This window comes from Oncorhynchus mykiss, chromosome 21, assembly GCF_013265735.2.
Source record: "Oncorhynchus mykiss isolate Arlee chromosome 21, USDA_OmykA_1.1, whole genome shotgun sequence".
NCBI lineage: Eukaryota > Metazoa > Chordata > Actinopteri > Salmoniformes > Salmonidae > Oncorhynchus > Oncorhynchus mykiss.
This window is the reverse complement of record NC_048585.1, coordinates 5,164,646-5,180,884: the sequence shown is the minus strand read 5'-3', so window position 1 is coordinate 5,180,884 and position 16,239 is coordinate 5,164,646. Positions and strand designations below refer to the sequence as shown.

Genomic DNA, 16,239 nt, shown 5'->3' with positions numbered 1-16,239 from the left:
TGCTACAGTGTGCACTAATGAATAACGACCCAACTCTTATTCAAGCCCTGTATGATATCATGTTGACTAACTTGTAAAGGGCAAGCCTATGTGTAACTCTGTTGTTGTTGTATTGGGTCGAATTGCTATGCTTGATCTTGGCCAGGTCGCAGTTGTAAATGAGACCTTGTTCTCAACTAGCCTACCTGGTTAAATAATGGTGAAATAAAGGTGAAATAAATAAAAAATCTGTATGTACTCGTTTCTCAGGATTGTCCCAGCAGCAATCAGAATGTTCAACAAAGAATGTGATTTAGTCCTTTTTCCATGAAACAATCTGTAATTAGAAAGTATTTGAGATGTGCATTATTCACTTTAGCAACCTTTGACATAAATAGGTTGAGAGCAGTACTATCTCCCCCCCACCTCACCTCCCTCCACCTCACCTCACTCTCCCCCCCACCTCCCTCCCTCCCACCTCCCTCCCTCTCTCCCCCCCCCCACCTCCCTCCCTCTCCCCCCACCTCCCTCACTCTCCCCCCCACCTCCCTCCCTCTCTCCCCCCCCCACCTCCCTCTCTCCCCCCACCTCCCTCCCTCTCACCTCCCTCTCCCCCCCACCTCCCTCTCTCCCCCCACCTCCCTCCCTCTCTCCCCCCCACCTCCCTCCCTCTCTCCCCCCACCTCCCTCCCTCTCTCCCCCCACCTCCCTCCCTCTCTCCCCCCCACCTCCCTCCCTCTCTCCCCCCCACCTCCCTCCCTCTCTCCCCCCCACCTCCCTCCCTCTCTCCCCCCCACCTCCCTCCCTCTCTCCCCCCCACCTCCCTCCTGAGTCCTTTCTTTTCTCTATGACCACAATGAGTGGTAGCCCTACCTAACCTCCATTCATACAGCTGTCAATGGGCCTCTCAATGTTCTGTGGCAGGTTCAGGTAACTTCCCCAAGCTTCCTAAATGAGACAAAAACGATCAATAAAATACAATTTATTGAAGATCACAGTATGAAAAAAAATAAGAATCATTCAATAATGCAAAAGTATCTTCAGCATTTGGACATTGTTAAGAGCAAGTTGTCCTCTCTTTAATCGTACCGGCAAAAATACTGGAATATAAGACAGCATCTTGAGTAATGCAAAAACTATGTTAATACTAGGCTTGCTGAGCTCCCACATCTTCCAATACAATATACATTCCACTTCTTTAACAGTGTATTATCATCGTCATCATTAGTGTTCCCTGCCAGAACTATCTCCCTTTATCTCACTGTTTGGCCAGTTCCCCTTTCACTCAACAATCACATTCCAACTATAGAATTCTAGTTCTATGATTCCAACCTCTAGTTCTATGATTCCAACCTCTAGTTCTATGATTCCAACCTCTAGTTCTATGATTCCAACCTCTAGTTCTATGATTCCAACCTCTAGTTCTATGATTCCAACCTCTAGTTCTATGATTCCAACATGGCCCTTCCCTCAAACAGTCCTAGGGAACCAGTGAGTTGTCAAGCAACCAATGAGAGTAGCAGCCTCTATGGATTGGCACTCCGGTGGGCCTATCATGGCCTCTGGACCAGCTTGCTTTTGCCCTCCTCCTGCTCTGCCAGCTTGAAGTGGGTGTAGGAGAGAATGCCAGTGAGGGTACAGAGGATGCCCAGGCCCTGGTTTAGAGATAGGGGGTCCTGAAAGAGAACATAGCCCCCCAACAGGGTGATGCAGAACTTGAAGTGGCCAAACATGTTGTAGCTGTAGGAGTTCACCGTTAAGGGCAAATAAAAAAAGGAGCACACAGTGAATCTGTAATTTATCACATACACACCTTCGTAATATTGACCCCAGAGTTATACTAGTTGTCATATCATATCTCCGCCTCCTTATCAACAATATTGGAGGAGAAGGTCAAAGGTCCCTCCGCTCTGACCTTATTCTCCAATGAGTTTTGAGTCAGAGAGACCATGTGAGGAATCGACGGACAGATTAATTGACATTTTGAGACAGTCCTATTGGTTGACCCTTGACCTCCAGCCAGAACAAAAGGATACGTGACAGCAGAGGTGTTCCCTATGATCCAGTAGATTGACAGGTTGACTAGGAAGGCTATGAGGCCAGATAGCATCACCATGGCCTGAAGGGAGAGATACAACATGTTAGCATCACCATGCTCTGAAGGGAGAGATACAACATGTTAGCTTCACCCTGGTCTGAAGGGAGAGATACAACATGTTAGCATCACCCTGGTCTGAAGGGAGAGATACAACATGTTAGCATCACCCTGGTCTGAAGGTAGAGATACAACATGTTAGCATCACCATGGTCTGAAGGAGAGATACAACATGTTAGCATCACCCTGGTCTGAAGGTAGAGATACAACATGTTAGCATCACCATGGTCTGAAGGAGAGATACAACATGTTAGCATCACCATGGTCTGAAGGGAGAGATACAACATGTTAGCATCACCCTGGTCTGAAGGTAGAGATACAACATGTTAGCATCACCCTGGTCTGAAGGTAGAGATACAACATGTTAGCATCACCATGGTCTGAAGGGAGAGATACAACATGTTAGCATGTTAGCATCACCATGGTCTGAAGGGAGAGATACAACATGCTAGCATCACCATGCTCTGAAGGTAACAACAGCACAGTAGCATGTTAGCATCACCATGGCCTGAAGGTAACAACAGCACAGTAGCATGTTAGCATCACCATGGCCTGAAGGTAACAACAGCACAGTAGCATGTTAGCATCACCATGGTCTGAAGGGAGAGATACAACATGTTAGCATCACCATGGCCTGAAGGTAACAGCAGCACAGTAGCATGTTAGCATCACCATGGCCTGAAGGTAACAACAGCACAGTAGCATGTTAGCAGTATTAGCAACATCAGTATTTTACCACTGTTTGCTATAACTAGTCTATCTCCAGGAGGTGGAAGTGGAGGCTTGTAGACCTTAGGGGTCAGAACAACAGTGTTGAAGTGAGCTCCGTTGACCGAGTGGCAGGTTTGGTTGCTGGGCAGACGACAGGCCACACACAGCTGAACATGCTTTGACATGTTCGTAGAGGACCTAGTACTTTGTGTGTCTTCAGTGACTCATCTCATCTGAGTAAATCCATCACAGGATGTAGTCTCTCACTCATTCTGAAGACAAACTGAAAGTATGAAACACCTCTCTCTCTCTCTCTCAAAAAAATGTACATTAACAAAATAAGACTATTTGAATATTTAGGCTAAGCCAGGAATTCCCCCAAAGTCTCTTCCCCCCTTCTAACCTTACATGCAAAAGAGCTGATTGTTTCTTTGGCCCGTCTGCTTAGGCCTGGTCTTAAAAGTCTTTAACCCCAGTCATGCAGTATGAGGTCAGGTCGTGGGATAACAACTTCACCATCCCTGAACCAAACCAAGGCCATGACATTCATCGGGTTCTGAACAGACTCACAATGCTGAGTTCTTCCAACAGTATGTTTCCCTGTGTGTCTCAGAGAGAGAGAGAGAGAGAGGAAACTGTAGAATAACTCTCAGTGACAGAGTCAACGCTGAGATCTGATTGGTGGTCTCTCTTCCCCCCCCCCCCTCCCTCTCTGTCTCTTACCAGTGCTGGGAAGGACCAGGGTCCGAAGATGCCCCCCTCCCCAGAGAGAGGTTCGAAGAAGGGCACGAGGGAGAGGAGGAAGGCAGAGGACATGGGGGCCTGGTAGTAGAGTAGCTGCATGGAGTTAACCTGGAGCTCATGCTGTTTCACACCTACCCACTGAGATAGAGGAAGGTGGGGGGAGAGAGGGAGGTGGGGGGGAGGGAGGGATGTGGGGGGGAGGGGGGGGAAGAGAGAGAGATGTATCATCAATCAATTATGAGGCCTGAGATAATAGTACAATACACCCTGATAATAGAAGGTATGAATAAGACAAGAAAGTCCACTAACGTGTTCTAGTCTGTCCGCATCCCAACTAGCACCATATTCCCTTTCAAGTGCACTACTTTTGACCAGGACTCATAGGGAATAGGGTGCCATTTGGAAGACAGCCAGTTCACCCATAGACTGTAGTGTTCACTAAGTCCAAGTGCACTTCAAAGCATCACTACTTACCACCTGATAGAGGGAGGTGACGAACACTCCTAGTGTGGCAAAGACCATCCCCAGGAGGTTGAATCTCACATCATAGTAGGAGTTGAGGATCACACCTAACGTTATGGGCACCTAGTAGACAGACACACAGGAACACACATCACCTAACGTTATGGGCACCTAGTAGACAGACACACATCACCTAACGTTATGGGCACCTAGTAGACAGACACACATCACCGAACGATATGGGTACCTAGTAGACAGACACACAGGAACACACATCACCTAACGTTATGGGCACCTAGTAGACAGACACACATCACCTAACGTTATGGGTACCTAGTAGACAGACACACAGGAACACACATCACCTAACGTTATGGGCACCTAGTAGACAGACACACATCACCGAACGATATGGGCACCTAGTAGACAGACACACATCACCTAACGTTATGGGCACCTAGTAGACAGACACACATCACCTAACGTTATGGGTACCTAGTAGACAGACACACAGGAACACACATCACCTAACGTTATGGGCACCTAGTAGACAGACACACATCACCTAACGTTATGGGCACCTAGTAGACAGACACACATCACCTAACGTTATGGGTACCTAGTAGACAGACACACAGGAACACACATCACCTAACGTTATGGGTACCTAGTAGACAGACACACAGGAACACACATCACCTAACGTTATGGGTACCTAGTAGACAGACACACAGGAACACACATCACCTAACGTTATGGGTACCTAGTAGACAGACACACAGGAACACACATCACCTAACGTTATGGGTACCTAGTAGACAGACACACAGGAACACACATCACCTAACGTTATGGGCACCTAGTAGACAGACACACAGGAACACACATCACCTAACGTTATGGGTACCTAGTAGACAGACACACAGGAACACACATCACCTAACGTTATGGGCACCTAGTAGACAGACACACATCACCTAACGTTATGGGCACCTAGTAGACAGACACACATCACCTAACGCTATGGGTACCTAGTAGACAGACACACATCACCTAACGTTATGGGCACCTAATAGACAGACACACAGGAACACACATCACCTAACGTTATGGATACCTAGTAGACAGACACACAGGAACACACATCACCTAACGTTATGGGTACCTAGTAGACAGACACACAGGAACACAGCAGGTAAATAGTGTTACTATAACCATAAAAATACATTTAAAAAGTTAGGATTAGGTTTTTTATTTATTTAACCTTTATTTAACTAGGCAAGTCAGTTAAGAACAAATTCTTATTTACAATGACGGCCTAACCCGGCCAAACCTGGATGACGCTGGGCCAATTGTGCGCCACCCTATGGAACTCTCAATCAAGGCCGGATGTGATACAGACACACAGGAACACAGGATTCGAACCAGGGACTGTAGTGATGCCTCTTGCACTGAGATGCAGTACCTTAGACCACTGTGCCACTCGGGAGCCCTGGTTTGAAAGGGGTACTTCAGGATTTATCATCTACTTCCCCAGAGTCAGCTGAACTAGTGGACACCATATGTGTGTCTAATGCATGCAGTTTGAAGGAAGTTGATAACATAATGACTAGAAGTCTATGGATATCTGCTAGCATGCTAGTAGGTGTAATGACTAGAAGTCTATGGATATCTGCTAGCATGCTAGTAGGTGTAATGACTAGAAGTCTATGGATATCTGCTAGCATGCTAGTAGGCGTAATGACTAGAAGTCTATGGATATCTGCTAGCATACTAGTAGGTGTAATGACTAGAAGTCTATGGATATCTACTAGCATGCTAGTAGGTGTAATGACTAGAAGTCTATGGATATCTGCTAGCATGCTAGTAGGTGTAATGACTAGAAGTCTATGGATATCTACTAGCATGCTAGTAGGTGTAATGACTAGAAGTCTACGGATATCTGCTAGCATGCTAGTTATATAATATTAATATTGCCAATTTCACATACAATAATGTCACATTTGGTTTATTCCAAGATGATAATGAATTAAACTTCCTGGTCAATAATTTTATTGTATTATTGAAATTCTTTATACACAAAATGCAGATTTTTGAAGGCTACAATACCTTCTTATTTATTTTTTGAAAGAGGGCTTTATCTTTTTATTTTGCAATCATTAAGATGAGTTAAAAATAAAAAAAATGCCCTGAAACAATACATGACATGCATCATTTAATGTATATAAGACCTCTGTTTGTAAAAGTGTATTTTTCCTTGTGTGCTTGGTTGTGTATAATTCAACTTCCGTTATGTTTGTACAATTAGAAAAGTATTTTATATTAAAAAAAAAAAGTGAATTCTCAATAAATGCCAATCTGCCATTCTGCATGGAATTCTAGATACTTTGTAGCAGGCAGCATTTGTACATTGCAAACCCCCCCTACCTACCTACCAAAGTCAACTTGATCTTGGTGGAGAATGTCTTCTTGTAGTACATTGTCTGTATGACAATGATCACAGGAGTTGTCATCGCTTTGGCCAGCTGGTAGGTACCGATGGTGTTGTTTTGTAAAGACAGATTGGTGAAAGCCACGAAGCCACAGAAGCTTAGAGCGAGCCAGATAATTTTGGTGGGTTGGAGACTCTTTGGCGCAAATATGTCCATCTTCTGGCATACCCATAGTCCAAGCCATGTCACAACGAAATGAATCAGAGTTAGAGTCATGTTTGGAAAGCCATAGTGAACATAGATCCATTTGTTGATGAAAACGATGCATATCGATGACAGCAAATTGGCCAATAATCCAATGACGAGACGGCTGTTCGAGAAAAGGTCTGACAGTCGGTTAGCCATGGTCGTCTTGAGAACTGTCCTGTAAAATGTACATACAGGTTTCAGTAGTACTGTATAGTATGAAGCTAGGTAGCTAATGTAAACCCCCAAAAAATGTCTACCCTCTGCCACACATCAGGAAAAGTTGCGGGGGTCTCTCCAGGCTTCGACACTACCGACTGATCGGGCATACATCCCCTTTCGTAAAAAATTACAGGGCCTATACAGTGGCATTACATTCTAGAGTATTTCAGTCCTGCATGTACAGTTAGCGTTGTACGACTTTCATACTTTTCATACCATCGCATGTGGATCATACAGGAAAAAAAGAGCCTGGTTGCAAACTTAATGGGAGCAGTGACGTCATAATGCGACCTTTACTTCCGTGTTCTGCGAAGAGAACTATATCCACGTCACAGTGGCCTACAGCGCCTACACATGGACACTTTGTTACGTCGCGAAGGCGATAACCTAAACCATCTCCTCTCGACCTAGACAAGGTGGTGTCTCAAAACCTTCCTTTTATACTCTTCTAGATTCAGATAGGTATATGCATCCTGTCTGTGCATGGCCCAAAGACAAACAATATTTCAGACACGTCACTTTTATTGTTTACAAAATGCAGAAAATCATTCACTCCATTACTTAAACTTGGCAAAAAACAACAACAAAAAAACGATATTAAAAAACAAAACAAAACGTCCGGGTGGGGTGTATTTATGGTTGGATCTCGTACCCCAGCGGGTCTAGACCCTTATCCAATAAGAGAAGAGACGACTCCCTCATCTTCTGAAGGAACTTCCTCAGCTCATCCTTGGAGAACACCTGAAAGAGAGCGAGAGACAGAGATAGAGAGAGAGAACATAGTTAGCAAAAAGAAGAGGAGGATGGGAAAGTAGACTAGGGGAAAGAGAAGCAAGCAACACAGTGACAGGGAGAGATACTGTAAGAGAGTGTTGATATTGTGTTGAGCTACAACGTTGAAGTGCTTTCTACACCTGCATTGCTTGCTGTTTGGGGTTTTTAGGCTGGGGGGTTTCTGTACAGCACTTTGTGACATCAGCTGATGTATGAAGGGCTTTATAAATACATTTGATTGAAGTCAAGTAGTCGCAGATCGTAGCAGACGAAGGAAAGGAGACAGGAGAGAGAAGGGATGCCCTCAGGCCAGGTCAGACCCCAGACCAGACCCCAGACCAGACCCCAGGTCAGAGCCCAGACCAGACCCCAGGTCAGACCATGGAAATATAATTTCTAAACTACAGTACAGACCTCGTAGAGGCGGTGTTGGTCTGAGGCGATGATATCAGCCAGTCTGAGACTCTCCTGGTGACGTTGTGTTCTCTGCAGTACTGTCTGCAACAGGAAGGACATCATAGGCAGACAGAGTCTACGAAGCAGCACCATCTGGTGGCCTCTCTCGGGGTCCTCCTCCGTATCCTGGAATAGAACGACAGTGGTAGAAGTAACCTGTACCTAGAAATAACACCGTAGTACTGAAGACAGAGAGCTCTAAATACAGGCTGACATGCTAACCTAGCGCTGAGCCCCTCATACCACCATTAATAGTCAGACAGACCTCTCTGACGTCGACCATCCAGCCCCCGTCCACAAACAGCAGGACGTTGTAGATCCTCTCCTTCACGTCTTCAGTCAGAGCCCCCAGACGGCCGGTCCAGCTGTCATGTTCCAGCTACGGGAGAAGGAGGTCACACCTTTTTAGAGTTCTTCATCTGATCCAGGAACAGCTACACTAAAACAAATTAAACTCCTCACCAGTTCACCCATAACAGAGACTGATCTAGGATCAGAGTGTACTGTATACCTGGTACCAGATCCCCTACATAGTAAACTCAATTTGACCTGGGTCTCCTATAGAGTGCACTAGTTTTAACCACATCCCTATGGTGCACTATATAGGGAATAGGGTGTATTGGGTAACCCTATAGTGCACTATATAGGGAATAGGGAGTATTGGGTATTTATTTTTATTTGTACCTTTTATTTAACTAGGCAAGTCAGTTAAGAACAAATTCTTATTTTCAATGACTGGTCTAGGAACAGTGGGTTAACTGGTCTAGGAACAGTGGGTTAACTGGTCTAGGAACAGTGGGTTAACTGCCTGTTCAGGGCAGAACGACAGATTTGTACCTTGTCAGCTCGGGGATTTGAACTTGCAACCTTTCGGTTACTCTAACCACTAGGCTACCCTGCCGCCCCGGCAGGTGCACTATATAGGGAATAGGGTGTATTGGGTAACCCTATAGTGTACTATATAGGGAATAGGGAGTATTGGGTAGCCCTGTAGTGTACTATATAGGGAATAGGGAGTATTGGGTAACCCTGTAGTGTACTATATAGGGAATAGGGTGTATTGGGTAACCCTATAGTGTACTATATAGGGAATAGGGAGTATTGGGTAACCCTATAGTACACTATATAGGGAATAGGGAGTATTGAGTAACCCTATAGTGTACTATATAGGGAATAGGGTGTATTGGGTACCTGGTACTCGTTCTCCTTCATCTCGTAGGCCACCTTCTCAGTGAACTTGGCCTGAGCCGGCAGGCTGGGCTTCTGAGGGGGGGAGTTCATGTGATGGAACCACTCATTAAACGCCTCATGAGCTTCCTGGGGAGGGAAGAGAGAGAGAGAGAGAGACACACACACCACTTATAACAACTACAGGAGACCTCTCTAAAAACAGTCAATAAACAGTCGAGCCAATCACAGCGCTGCGAGAGCTTGTCCCCCCCCTCACCAGGTAATAAACAGTCGAGCCAATCACAGCGCTGCGAGAGCTTGTCCCCCCCTCACCAGGCAATAAACAGTCGAGCCAATCACAGCGCTGCCAGAGCTTGTCCCCCCCCTCACCAGGTAATAAACAGTCGAGCCAATCACAGCGCTGCGAGAGCTTGTCCCCCCCTCACCAGGCAATAAACAGTCGAGCCAATCACAGCGCTGCGAGAGCTTGTCCCCCCCCTCACCAGGGGCAATAAACAGTCGAGCCAATCACAGCGCTGCGAGAGCTTGTCCCCCCCCTCACCAGGTAATAAACAGTCGAGCCAATCACAGCGCTGCGAGAGCTTGTCCCCCCCCTCACCAGGTAATAAACAGTCGAGCCAATCACAGCGCTGCCAGAGCTTGTCCCCCCCCCCCCCCTCACCAGGTAATAAACAGTCGAGCCAATCACAGCGCTGCCAGAGCTTGTCCCCCCCCCCCCCCCTCACCAGGTAATAAACAGTCGAGCCAATCACAGCGCTGCGAGAGCTTGTCCCCCCCCTCACCAGGTAATAAACAGTCGAGCCAATCACAGCGCTGCGAGAGCTTGTCCCCCCCCCCCCCCTCACCAGGTAAGCACGGACACACAGGTGTTCCCTGATGGCATTCTCATCCTCCGCGGGAAGGGGAGTGTCCAGGCCTAGCTCCTCCCACTGGCGGTAGATCTCCCTCATGGAGTCCTCGGGGACCTTACCGAACACCACCTTAGCTGCCTGGTGTTTCTTACAGGCTGGAGGAGATGACAGAGAGGAGAGAGAGAACAATGGATCAACAACATGGTTGATGTGGGGATGTGTTAGTAGTATGTGGAGAACAGTAGTTCAACAACATGGTTGATGTGTTAGTAGTATGAGAGAACAATGGATCAACAACATGGTTGATGTGTTAGTAGTATGAGAGAACAGTAGATCAACAACATGGTTGATGTGTTAGTAGTATGAGAGAACAATAGATCAACAACATGGTTGATGTGTTAGTAGTATGAGAGAACAATAGATCAACAACATGGTTGATGTGTTAGTAGTATGAGAGAACAATAGATCAACAACATGGTTAATGTGTTAGTAGTATGAGGAGAACAATAGATCAACAACATGGTTGATGTGTTAGTAGTATGAGGAGAACAATAGATCAACAACATGGTTGATGTGTTAGTAGTATGAGAGAACAGTAGATCAACAACATGGTTGATGTGTTAGTAGTATGAGGAGAACAGTAGATCAACAACATGGTTGATGTGTTAGTAGTATGAGAGAACAATGGATCAACAACATGGTTGATGTGTTAGTAGTATGAGAGAACAATGGATCAACAACATGGTTGATGTGTTAGTAGTATGAGGAGAACAGTAGATCAACAACATGGTTGATGTGTTAGTAGTATGAGGAGAACAATAGATCAACAACATGGTTGATGTGTTAGTAGTATGAGAGAACAATAGATCAACAACATGGTTGATGTGAGGATGTGTTAGTAGTATGAGGAGAACAATGGATCAACAACATGGTTGATGTGAGGATGTGTTAGTAGTATGAGAGAACAATGGATCAACAACATGGTTGATGTGAGGATGTGTTAGTAGTATGAGGAGAACAATGGATCAACAACATGGTTGATGTGAGGATGTGTTAGTAGTATGAGGAGAACAATGGATCAACAACATGGTTGATGTGAGGATGTGTTAGTAGTATGAGAGAACAATGGATCAACAACATGGTTGATGTGTTAGTAGTATGAGAGAACAGTAGATCAACAACATGGTTGATGTGTTAGTAGTATGAGAGAACAGTAGATCAACAACATGGTTGATGTGTTAGTAGTATGAGGAGAACAATAGATCAACAACATGGTTGATGTGTTAGTAGTATGAGGAGAACAATGGATCAACAACATGGTTGATGTGTTAGTAGTATGAGAGAACAATGGATCAACAACATGGTTGATGTGTTAGTAGTATGAGAGAACAATGGATCAACAACATGGTTGATGTGAGGATGTGTTAGTAGTATGAGGAGAACAATAGATCAACAACATGGTTGATGTGTTAGTAGTATGAGAGAACAATAGATCAACAACATGGTTGATGTGTTAGTAGTATGAGAGAACAATGGATCAACAACATGGTTGATGTGTTAGTAGTATGAGGAGAACAGTAGATCAACAACATGGTTGATGTGAGGATGTGTTAGTAGTATGAGGAGAACAATGGATCAACAACATGGTTGATGTGTTAGTAGTATGAGAGAACAATGGATCAACAACATGGTTGATGTGAGGATGTGTTAGTAGTATGAGAGAACAATAGATCAACAACATGGTTGATGTGTTAGTAGTATGAGAGAACAATAGATCAACAACATGGTTGATGTGTTAGTAGTATGAGGAGAACAATGGATCAACAACATGGTTGATGTGTTAGTAGTATGAGAGAACAATAGATCAACAACATGGTTGATGTGTTAGTAGTATGAGAGAACAGTAGATCAACAACATGGTTGATGTGTTAGTAGTATGAGAGAACAATGGATCAACAACATGGTTGATGTGTTAGTAGTATGAGAGAACAGTAGATCAACAACATGGTTGATGTGTTAGTAGTATGAGAGAACAATGGATCAACAACATGGTTGATGTGAGGATGTGTTAGTAGTATGAGAGAACAATAGATCAACAACATGGTTGATGTGTTAGTAGTATGAGGAGAACAATGGATCAACAACATGGTTGATGTGTTAGTAGTATGAGAGAACAATAGATCAACAACATGGAGGATGTGTTAGTAGTATGAGGAGAACAATAGATCAACAACATGGTTGATGTGTTAGTAGTATGAGGAGAACAATGGATCAACAACATGGTTGATGTGTTAGTAGTATGAGAGAACAGTAGATCAACAACATGGTTGATGTGTTAGTAGTATGAGGAGAACAGTAGATCAACAACATGGTTGATGTGTTAGTAGTATGAGAGAACAATGGATCAACAACATGGTTGATGTGTTAGTAGTATGAGGAGAACAATGGATCAACAACATGGTTGATGTGTTAGTAGTATGAGGAGAACAATGGATCAACAACATGGTTGATGTGAGGATGTGTTAGTAGTATGAGAGAACAATGGATCAACAACATGGTTGATGTGTTAGTAGTATGAGGAGAACAATGGATCAACAACATGGTTGATGTGTTAGTAGTATGAGAGAACAATAGATCAACAACATGGTTGATGTGTTAGTAGTATGAGAGAACAATGGATCAACAACATGGTTGATGTGTTAGTAGTATGAGAGAACAATGGATCAACAACATGGTTGATGTGAGGATGTGTTAGTAGTATGAGAGAACAATGGATCAACAACATGGTTGATGTGAGGATGTGTTAGTAGTATGAGAGAACAGTGGATCAACAACATGGTTGATGTGTTAGTAGTATGAGGAGAACAATAGATCAACAACATGGTTGATGTGTTAGTAGTATGAGAGAACAATAGATCAACAACATGGTTGATGTGTTAGTAGTATGAGAGAACAATAGATCAACAACATGGTTGATGTGTTAGTAGTATGAGAGAACAATAGATCAACAACATGGTTGATGTGTTAGTAGTATGAGAGAACAATGGATCAACAACATGGTTGATGTGTTAGTAGTATGAGAGAACAATAGATCAACAACATGGTTGATGTGTTAGTAGTATGAGAGAACAATAGATCAACAACATGGTTGATGTGAGGATGTGTTAGTAGTATGAGAGAACAATAGATCAACAACATGGTTGATGTGAGGATGTGTTAGTAGTATGAGAGAACAATAGATCAACAACATGGTTGATGTGAGGATGTGTTAGTAGTATGAGAGAACAATAGATCAACAACATGGTTGATGTGAGGATGTGTTAGTAGTATGAGAGAACAATAGATCAACAACATGGTTGATGTGAGGATGTGTTAGTAGTATGAGAGAACAATAGATCAACAACATGGTTGATGTGTTAGTAGTATGAGGAGAACAATAGATCAACAACATGGTTGATGTGTTAGTAGTATGAGGAGAACAATAGATCAACAACATGGTTGATGTGTTAGTAGTATGAGAGAACAGTAGATCAACATGGAGGATGTGTTAGTAGTATGAGGAGAACAATAGATCAACAACATGGTTGATGTGTTAGTAGTATGAGAGAACAGTAGATCAACAACATGGAGGATGTGTTAGTAGTATGAGGAGAACAATGGATCAACAACATGGTTGATGTGTTAGTAGTATGAGAGAACAATAGATCAACAACATGGTTGATGTGTTAGTAGTATGAGAGAACAATAGATCAACAACATGGTTGATGTGTTAGTAGTATGAGAGAACAATAGATCAACAACATGGTTGATGTGTTAGTAGTATGAGAGAACAATAGATCAACAACATGGTTGATGTGTTAGTAGTATGAGAGAACAATAGATCAACAACATGGTTGATGTGTTAGTAGTATGAGGAGAACAATAGATCAACAACATGGTTGATGTGTTAGTAGTATGAGGAGAACAATAGATCAACAACATGGTTGATGTGTTAGTAGTATGAGAGAACAATAGATCAACAACATGGTTGATGTGTTAGTAGTATGAGGAGAACAATAGATCAACAACATGGTTGATGTGTTAGTAGTATGAGGAGAACAATGGATCAACAACATGGTTGATGTGTTAGTAGTATGAGAGAACAATGGATCAACAACATGGTTGATGTGTTAGTAGTATGAGGAGAACAATAGATCAACAACATGGTTGATGTGAGGATGTGTTAGTAGTATGAGAGAACAATAGATCAACAACATGGTTGATGTGAGGATGTGTTAGTAGTATGAGAGAACAATGGATCAACAACATGGTTGATGTGTTAGTAGTATGAGAGAACAATAGATCAACAACATGGTTGATGTGTTAGTAGTATGAGGAGAACAATAGATCAACAACATGGTTGATGTGTTAGTAGTATGAGGAGAACAATAGATCAACAACATGGTTGATGTGTTAGTAGTATGAGAGAACAGTAGATCAACAACATGGTTGATGTGTTAGTAGTATGAGAGAACAGTAGATCAACAACATGGTTGATGTGAGGATGTGTTAGTAGTATGAGGAGAACAATGGATCAACAACATGGTTGATGTGTTAGTAGTATGAGAGAACAATAGATCAACAACATGGTTGATGTGTTAGTAGTATGAGAGAACAGTAGATCAACAACATGGTTGATGTGAGGATGTGTTAGTAGTATGAGGAGAACAATAGATCAACAACATGGTTGATGTGAGGATGTGTTAGTAGTATGAGAGAACAATAGATCAACAACATGGTTGATGTGAGGATGTGTTAGTAGTATGAGAGAACAATAGATCAACAACATGGTTGATGTGTTAGTAGTATGAGAGAACAATGGATCAACAACATGGTTGATGTGTTAGTAGTATGAGAGAACAATGGATCAACAACATGGTTGATGTGTTAGTAGTATGAGAGAACAATAGATCAACAACATGGTTGATGTGTTAGTAGTATGAGAGAACAATGGATCAACAACATGGTTGATGTGTTAGTAGTATGAGAGAACAATGGATCAACAACATGGTTGATGTGTTAGTAGTATGAGAGAACAATAGATCAACAACATGGTTGATGTGTTAGTAGTATGAGAGAACAATAGATCAACAACATGGTTGATGTGTTAGTAGTATGAGGAGAACAGTAGATCAACAACATGGTTGATGTGAGGATGTGTTAGTAGTATGAGAGAACAATGGATCAACAACATGGTTGATGTGTTAGTAGTATGAGAGAACAATAGATCAACAACATGGTTGATGTGTTAGTAGTATGAGAGAACAATAGATCAACAACATGGTTGATGTGTTAGTAGTATGAGAGAACAATAGATCAACAACATGGTTGATGTGTTAGTAGTATGAGGAGAACAGTAGATCAACAACATGGTTGATGTGAGGATGTGTTAGTAGTATGAGAGAACAATAGATCAACAACATGGTTGATGTGTTAGTAGTATGAGGAGAACAATGGATCAACAACATGGTTGATGTGTTAGTAGTATGAGAGAACAATAGATCAACAACATGGTTGATGTGTTAGTAGTATGAGAGAACAATAGATCAACAACATGGTTGATGTGAGGATGTGTTAGTAGTATGAGAGAACAGTAGATCAACAACATGGTTGATGTGTTAGTAGTATGAGGAGAACAATGGATCAACAACATGGTTGATGTGAGGATGTGTTAGTAGTATGAGAGAACAATGGATCAACAACATGGTTGATGTGTTAGTAGTATGAGGAGAACAATGGATCAACAACATGGTTGATGTGTTAGTAGTATGAGAGAACAATAGATCAACAACATGGTTGATGTGTTAGTAGTATGAGAGAACAATGGATCAACAACATGGTTGATGTGTTAGTAGTATGAGAGAACAATGGATCAACAACATGGTTGATGTGAGGATGTGTTAGTAGTATGAGAGAACAGTGGATCAACAACATGGTTGATGTGTTAGTAGTATGAGGAGAACAATAGATCAACAAC

At 42.9% G+C, this 16,239-nt stretch overlaps 2 protein-coding genes and 1 long non-coding RNA gene across 5 annotated transcripts in view; all 3 read right to left on the bottom strand.

Annotated features, from left to right (window-relative positions):
* Positions 1–945: 945 nt before the first annotated feature.
* On the bottom strand, positions 946–7,225 carry LOC118942832 (solute carrier family 35 member E3). 3 transcript variants are annotated; one of them, XR_005038469.1, is made up of 6 exons: positions 6,487–7,225; positions 4,064–4,174; positions 3,569–3,727; positions 2,016–2,098; positions 1,354–1,719; positions 946–1,311 (listed from the first exon to the last, which is right to left on the bottom strand). XR_005038469.1 is itself a non-coding variant. In XM_036956651.1 (5 exons), exons 1-5 carry the CDS (start codon positions 6,886–6,888, stop codon positions 1,533–1,535), a joined length of 942 nt encoding a protein of 313 aa, XP_036812546.1. In that variant the 5' UTR covers positions 6,889–7,225; the 3' UTR covers positions 946–1,532. The 3 variants fall into 3 exon arrangements, 1 of the variants encoding a protein (XP_036812546.1); XR_005038468.1 differs by having other exon boundaries at positions 946–1,395; positions 1,438–1,719; XM_036956651.1 differs by having other exon boundaries at positions 946–1,719.
* On the bottom strand, positions 4,201–5,390 carry LOC118942833. Its single transcript, XR_005038470.1, has 3 exons — positions 5,201–5,390; positions 4,347–5,066; positions 4,201–4,260 (listed from the first exon to the last, which is right to left on the bottom strand). It is a non-coding gene; the product is annotated as an uncharacterized LOC118942833 (long non-coding RNA).
* Positions 7,226–7,455: 230 nt separating the features above from the next.
* Positions 7,456–16,239, bottom strand: part of LOC110490690 (nuclear pore complex protein Nup107) — a 53,310-nt gene continuing 44,526 nt past the window's right edge. The window contains exons 22-26 of the mRNA XM_036956650.1: positions 10,218–10,378; positions 9,373–9,498; positions 8,447–8,560; positions 8,140–8,307; positions 7,456–7,692 (exon numbers count right to left, since the gene is read on the bottom strand). Coding sequence (XP_036812545.1) covers positions 7,585–7,692; positions 8,140–8,307; positions 8,447–8,560; positions 9,373–9,498; positions 10,218–10,378 — 677 coding nt within the window. The 3' untranslated portion in view covers positions 7,456–7,584. The remainder of the gene's footprint in view (positions 7,693–8,139; positions 8,308–8,446; positions 8,561–9,372; positions 9,499–10,217; positions 10,379–16,239) is intronic.

What these genes read in the sequence shown, in the direction of transcription:
- LOC118942832 (XM_036956651.1), bottom strand. Translation starts at nt 6,888, where the DNA reads ATGGCTAACCGACTGTCAGACCTTTTCTCGAACAGCCGTCTCGTCATT. An exon ending in TCACCTCCCTCTATCAGGTG is followed by an intron (nt 3,728 to 4,063) that starts GTAAGTAGTGAT and finishes CCTCTATCTCAG; the next exon opens with TGGGTAGGTGTGAAACAGCA. An exon ending in GGGAACACCTCTGCTGTCAC is followed by an intron (nt 1,720 to 2,015) that starts GTATCCTTTTGT and finishes GAACTCCTACAG; the next exon opens with CTACAACATGTTTGGCCACT.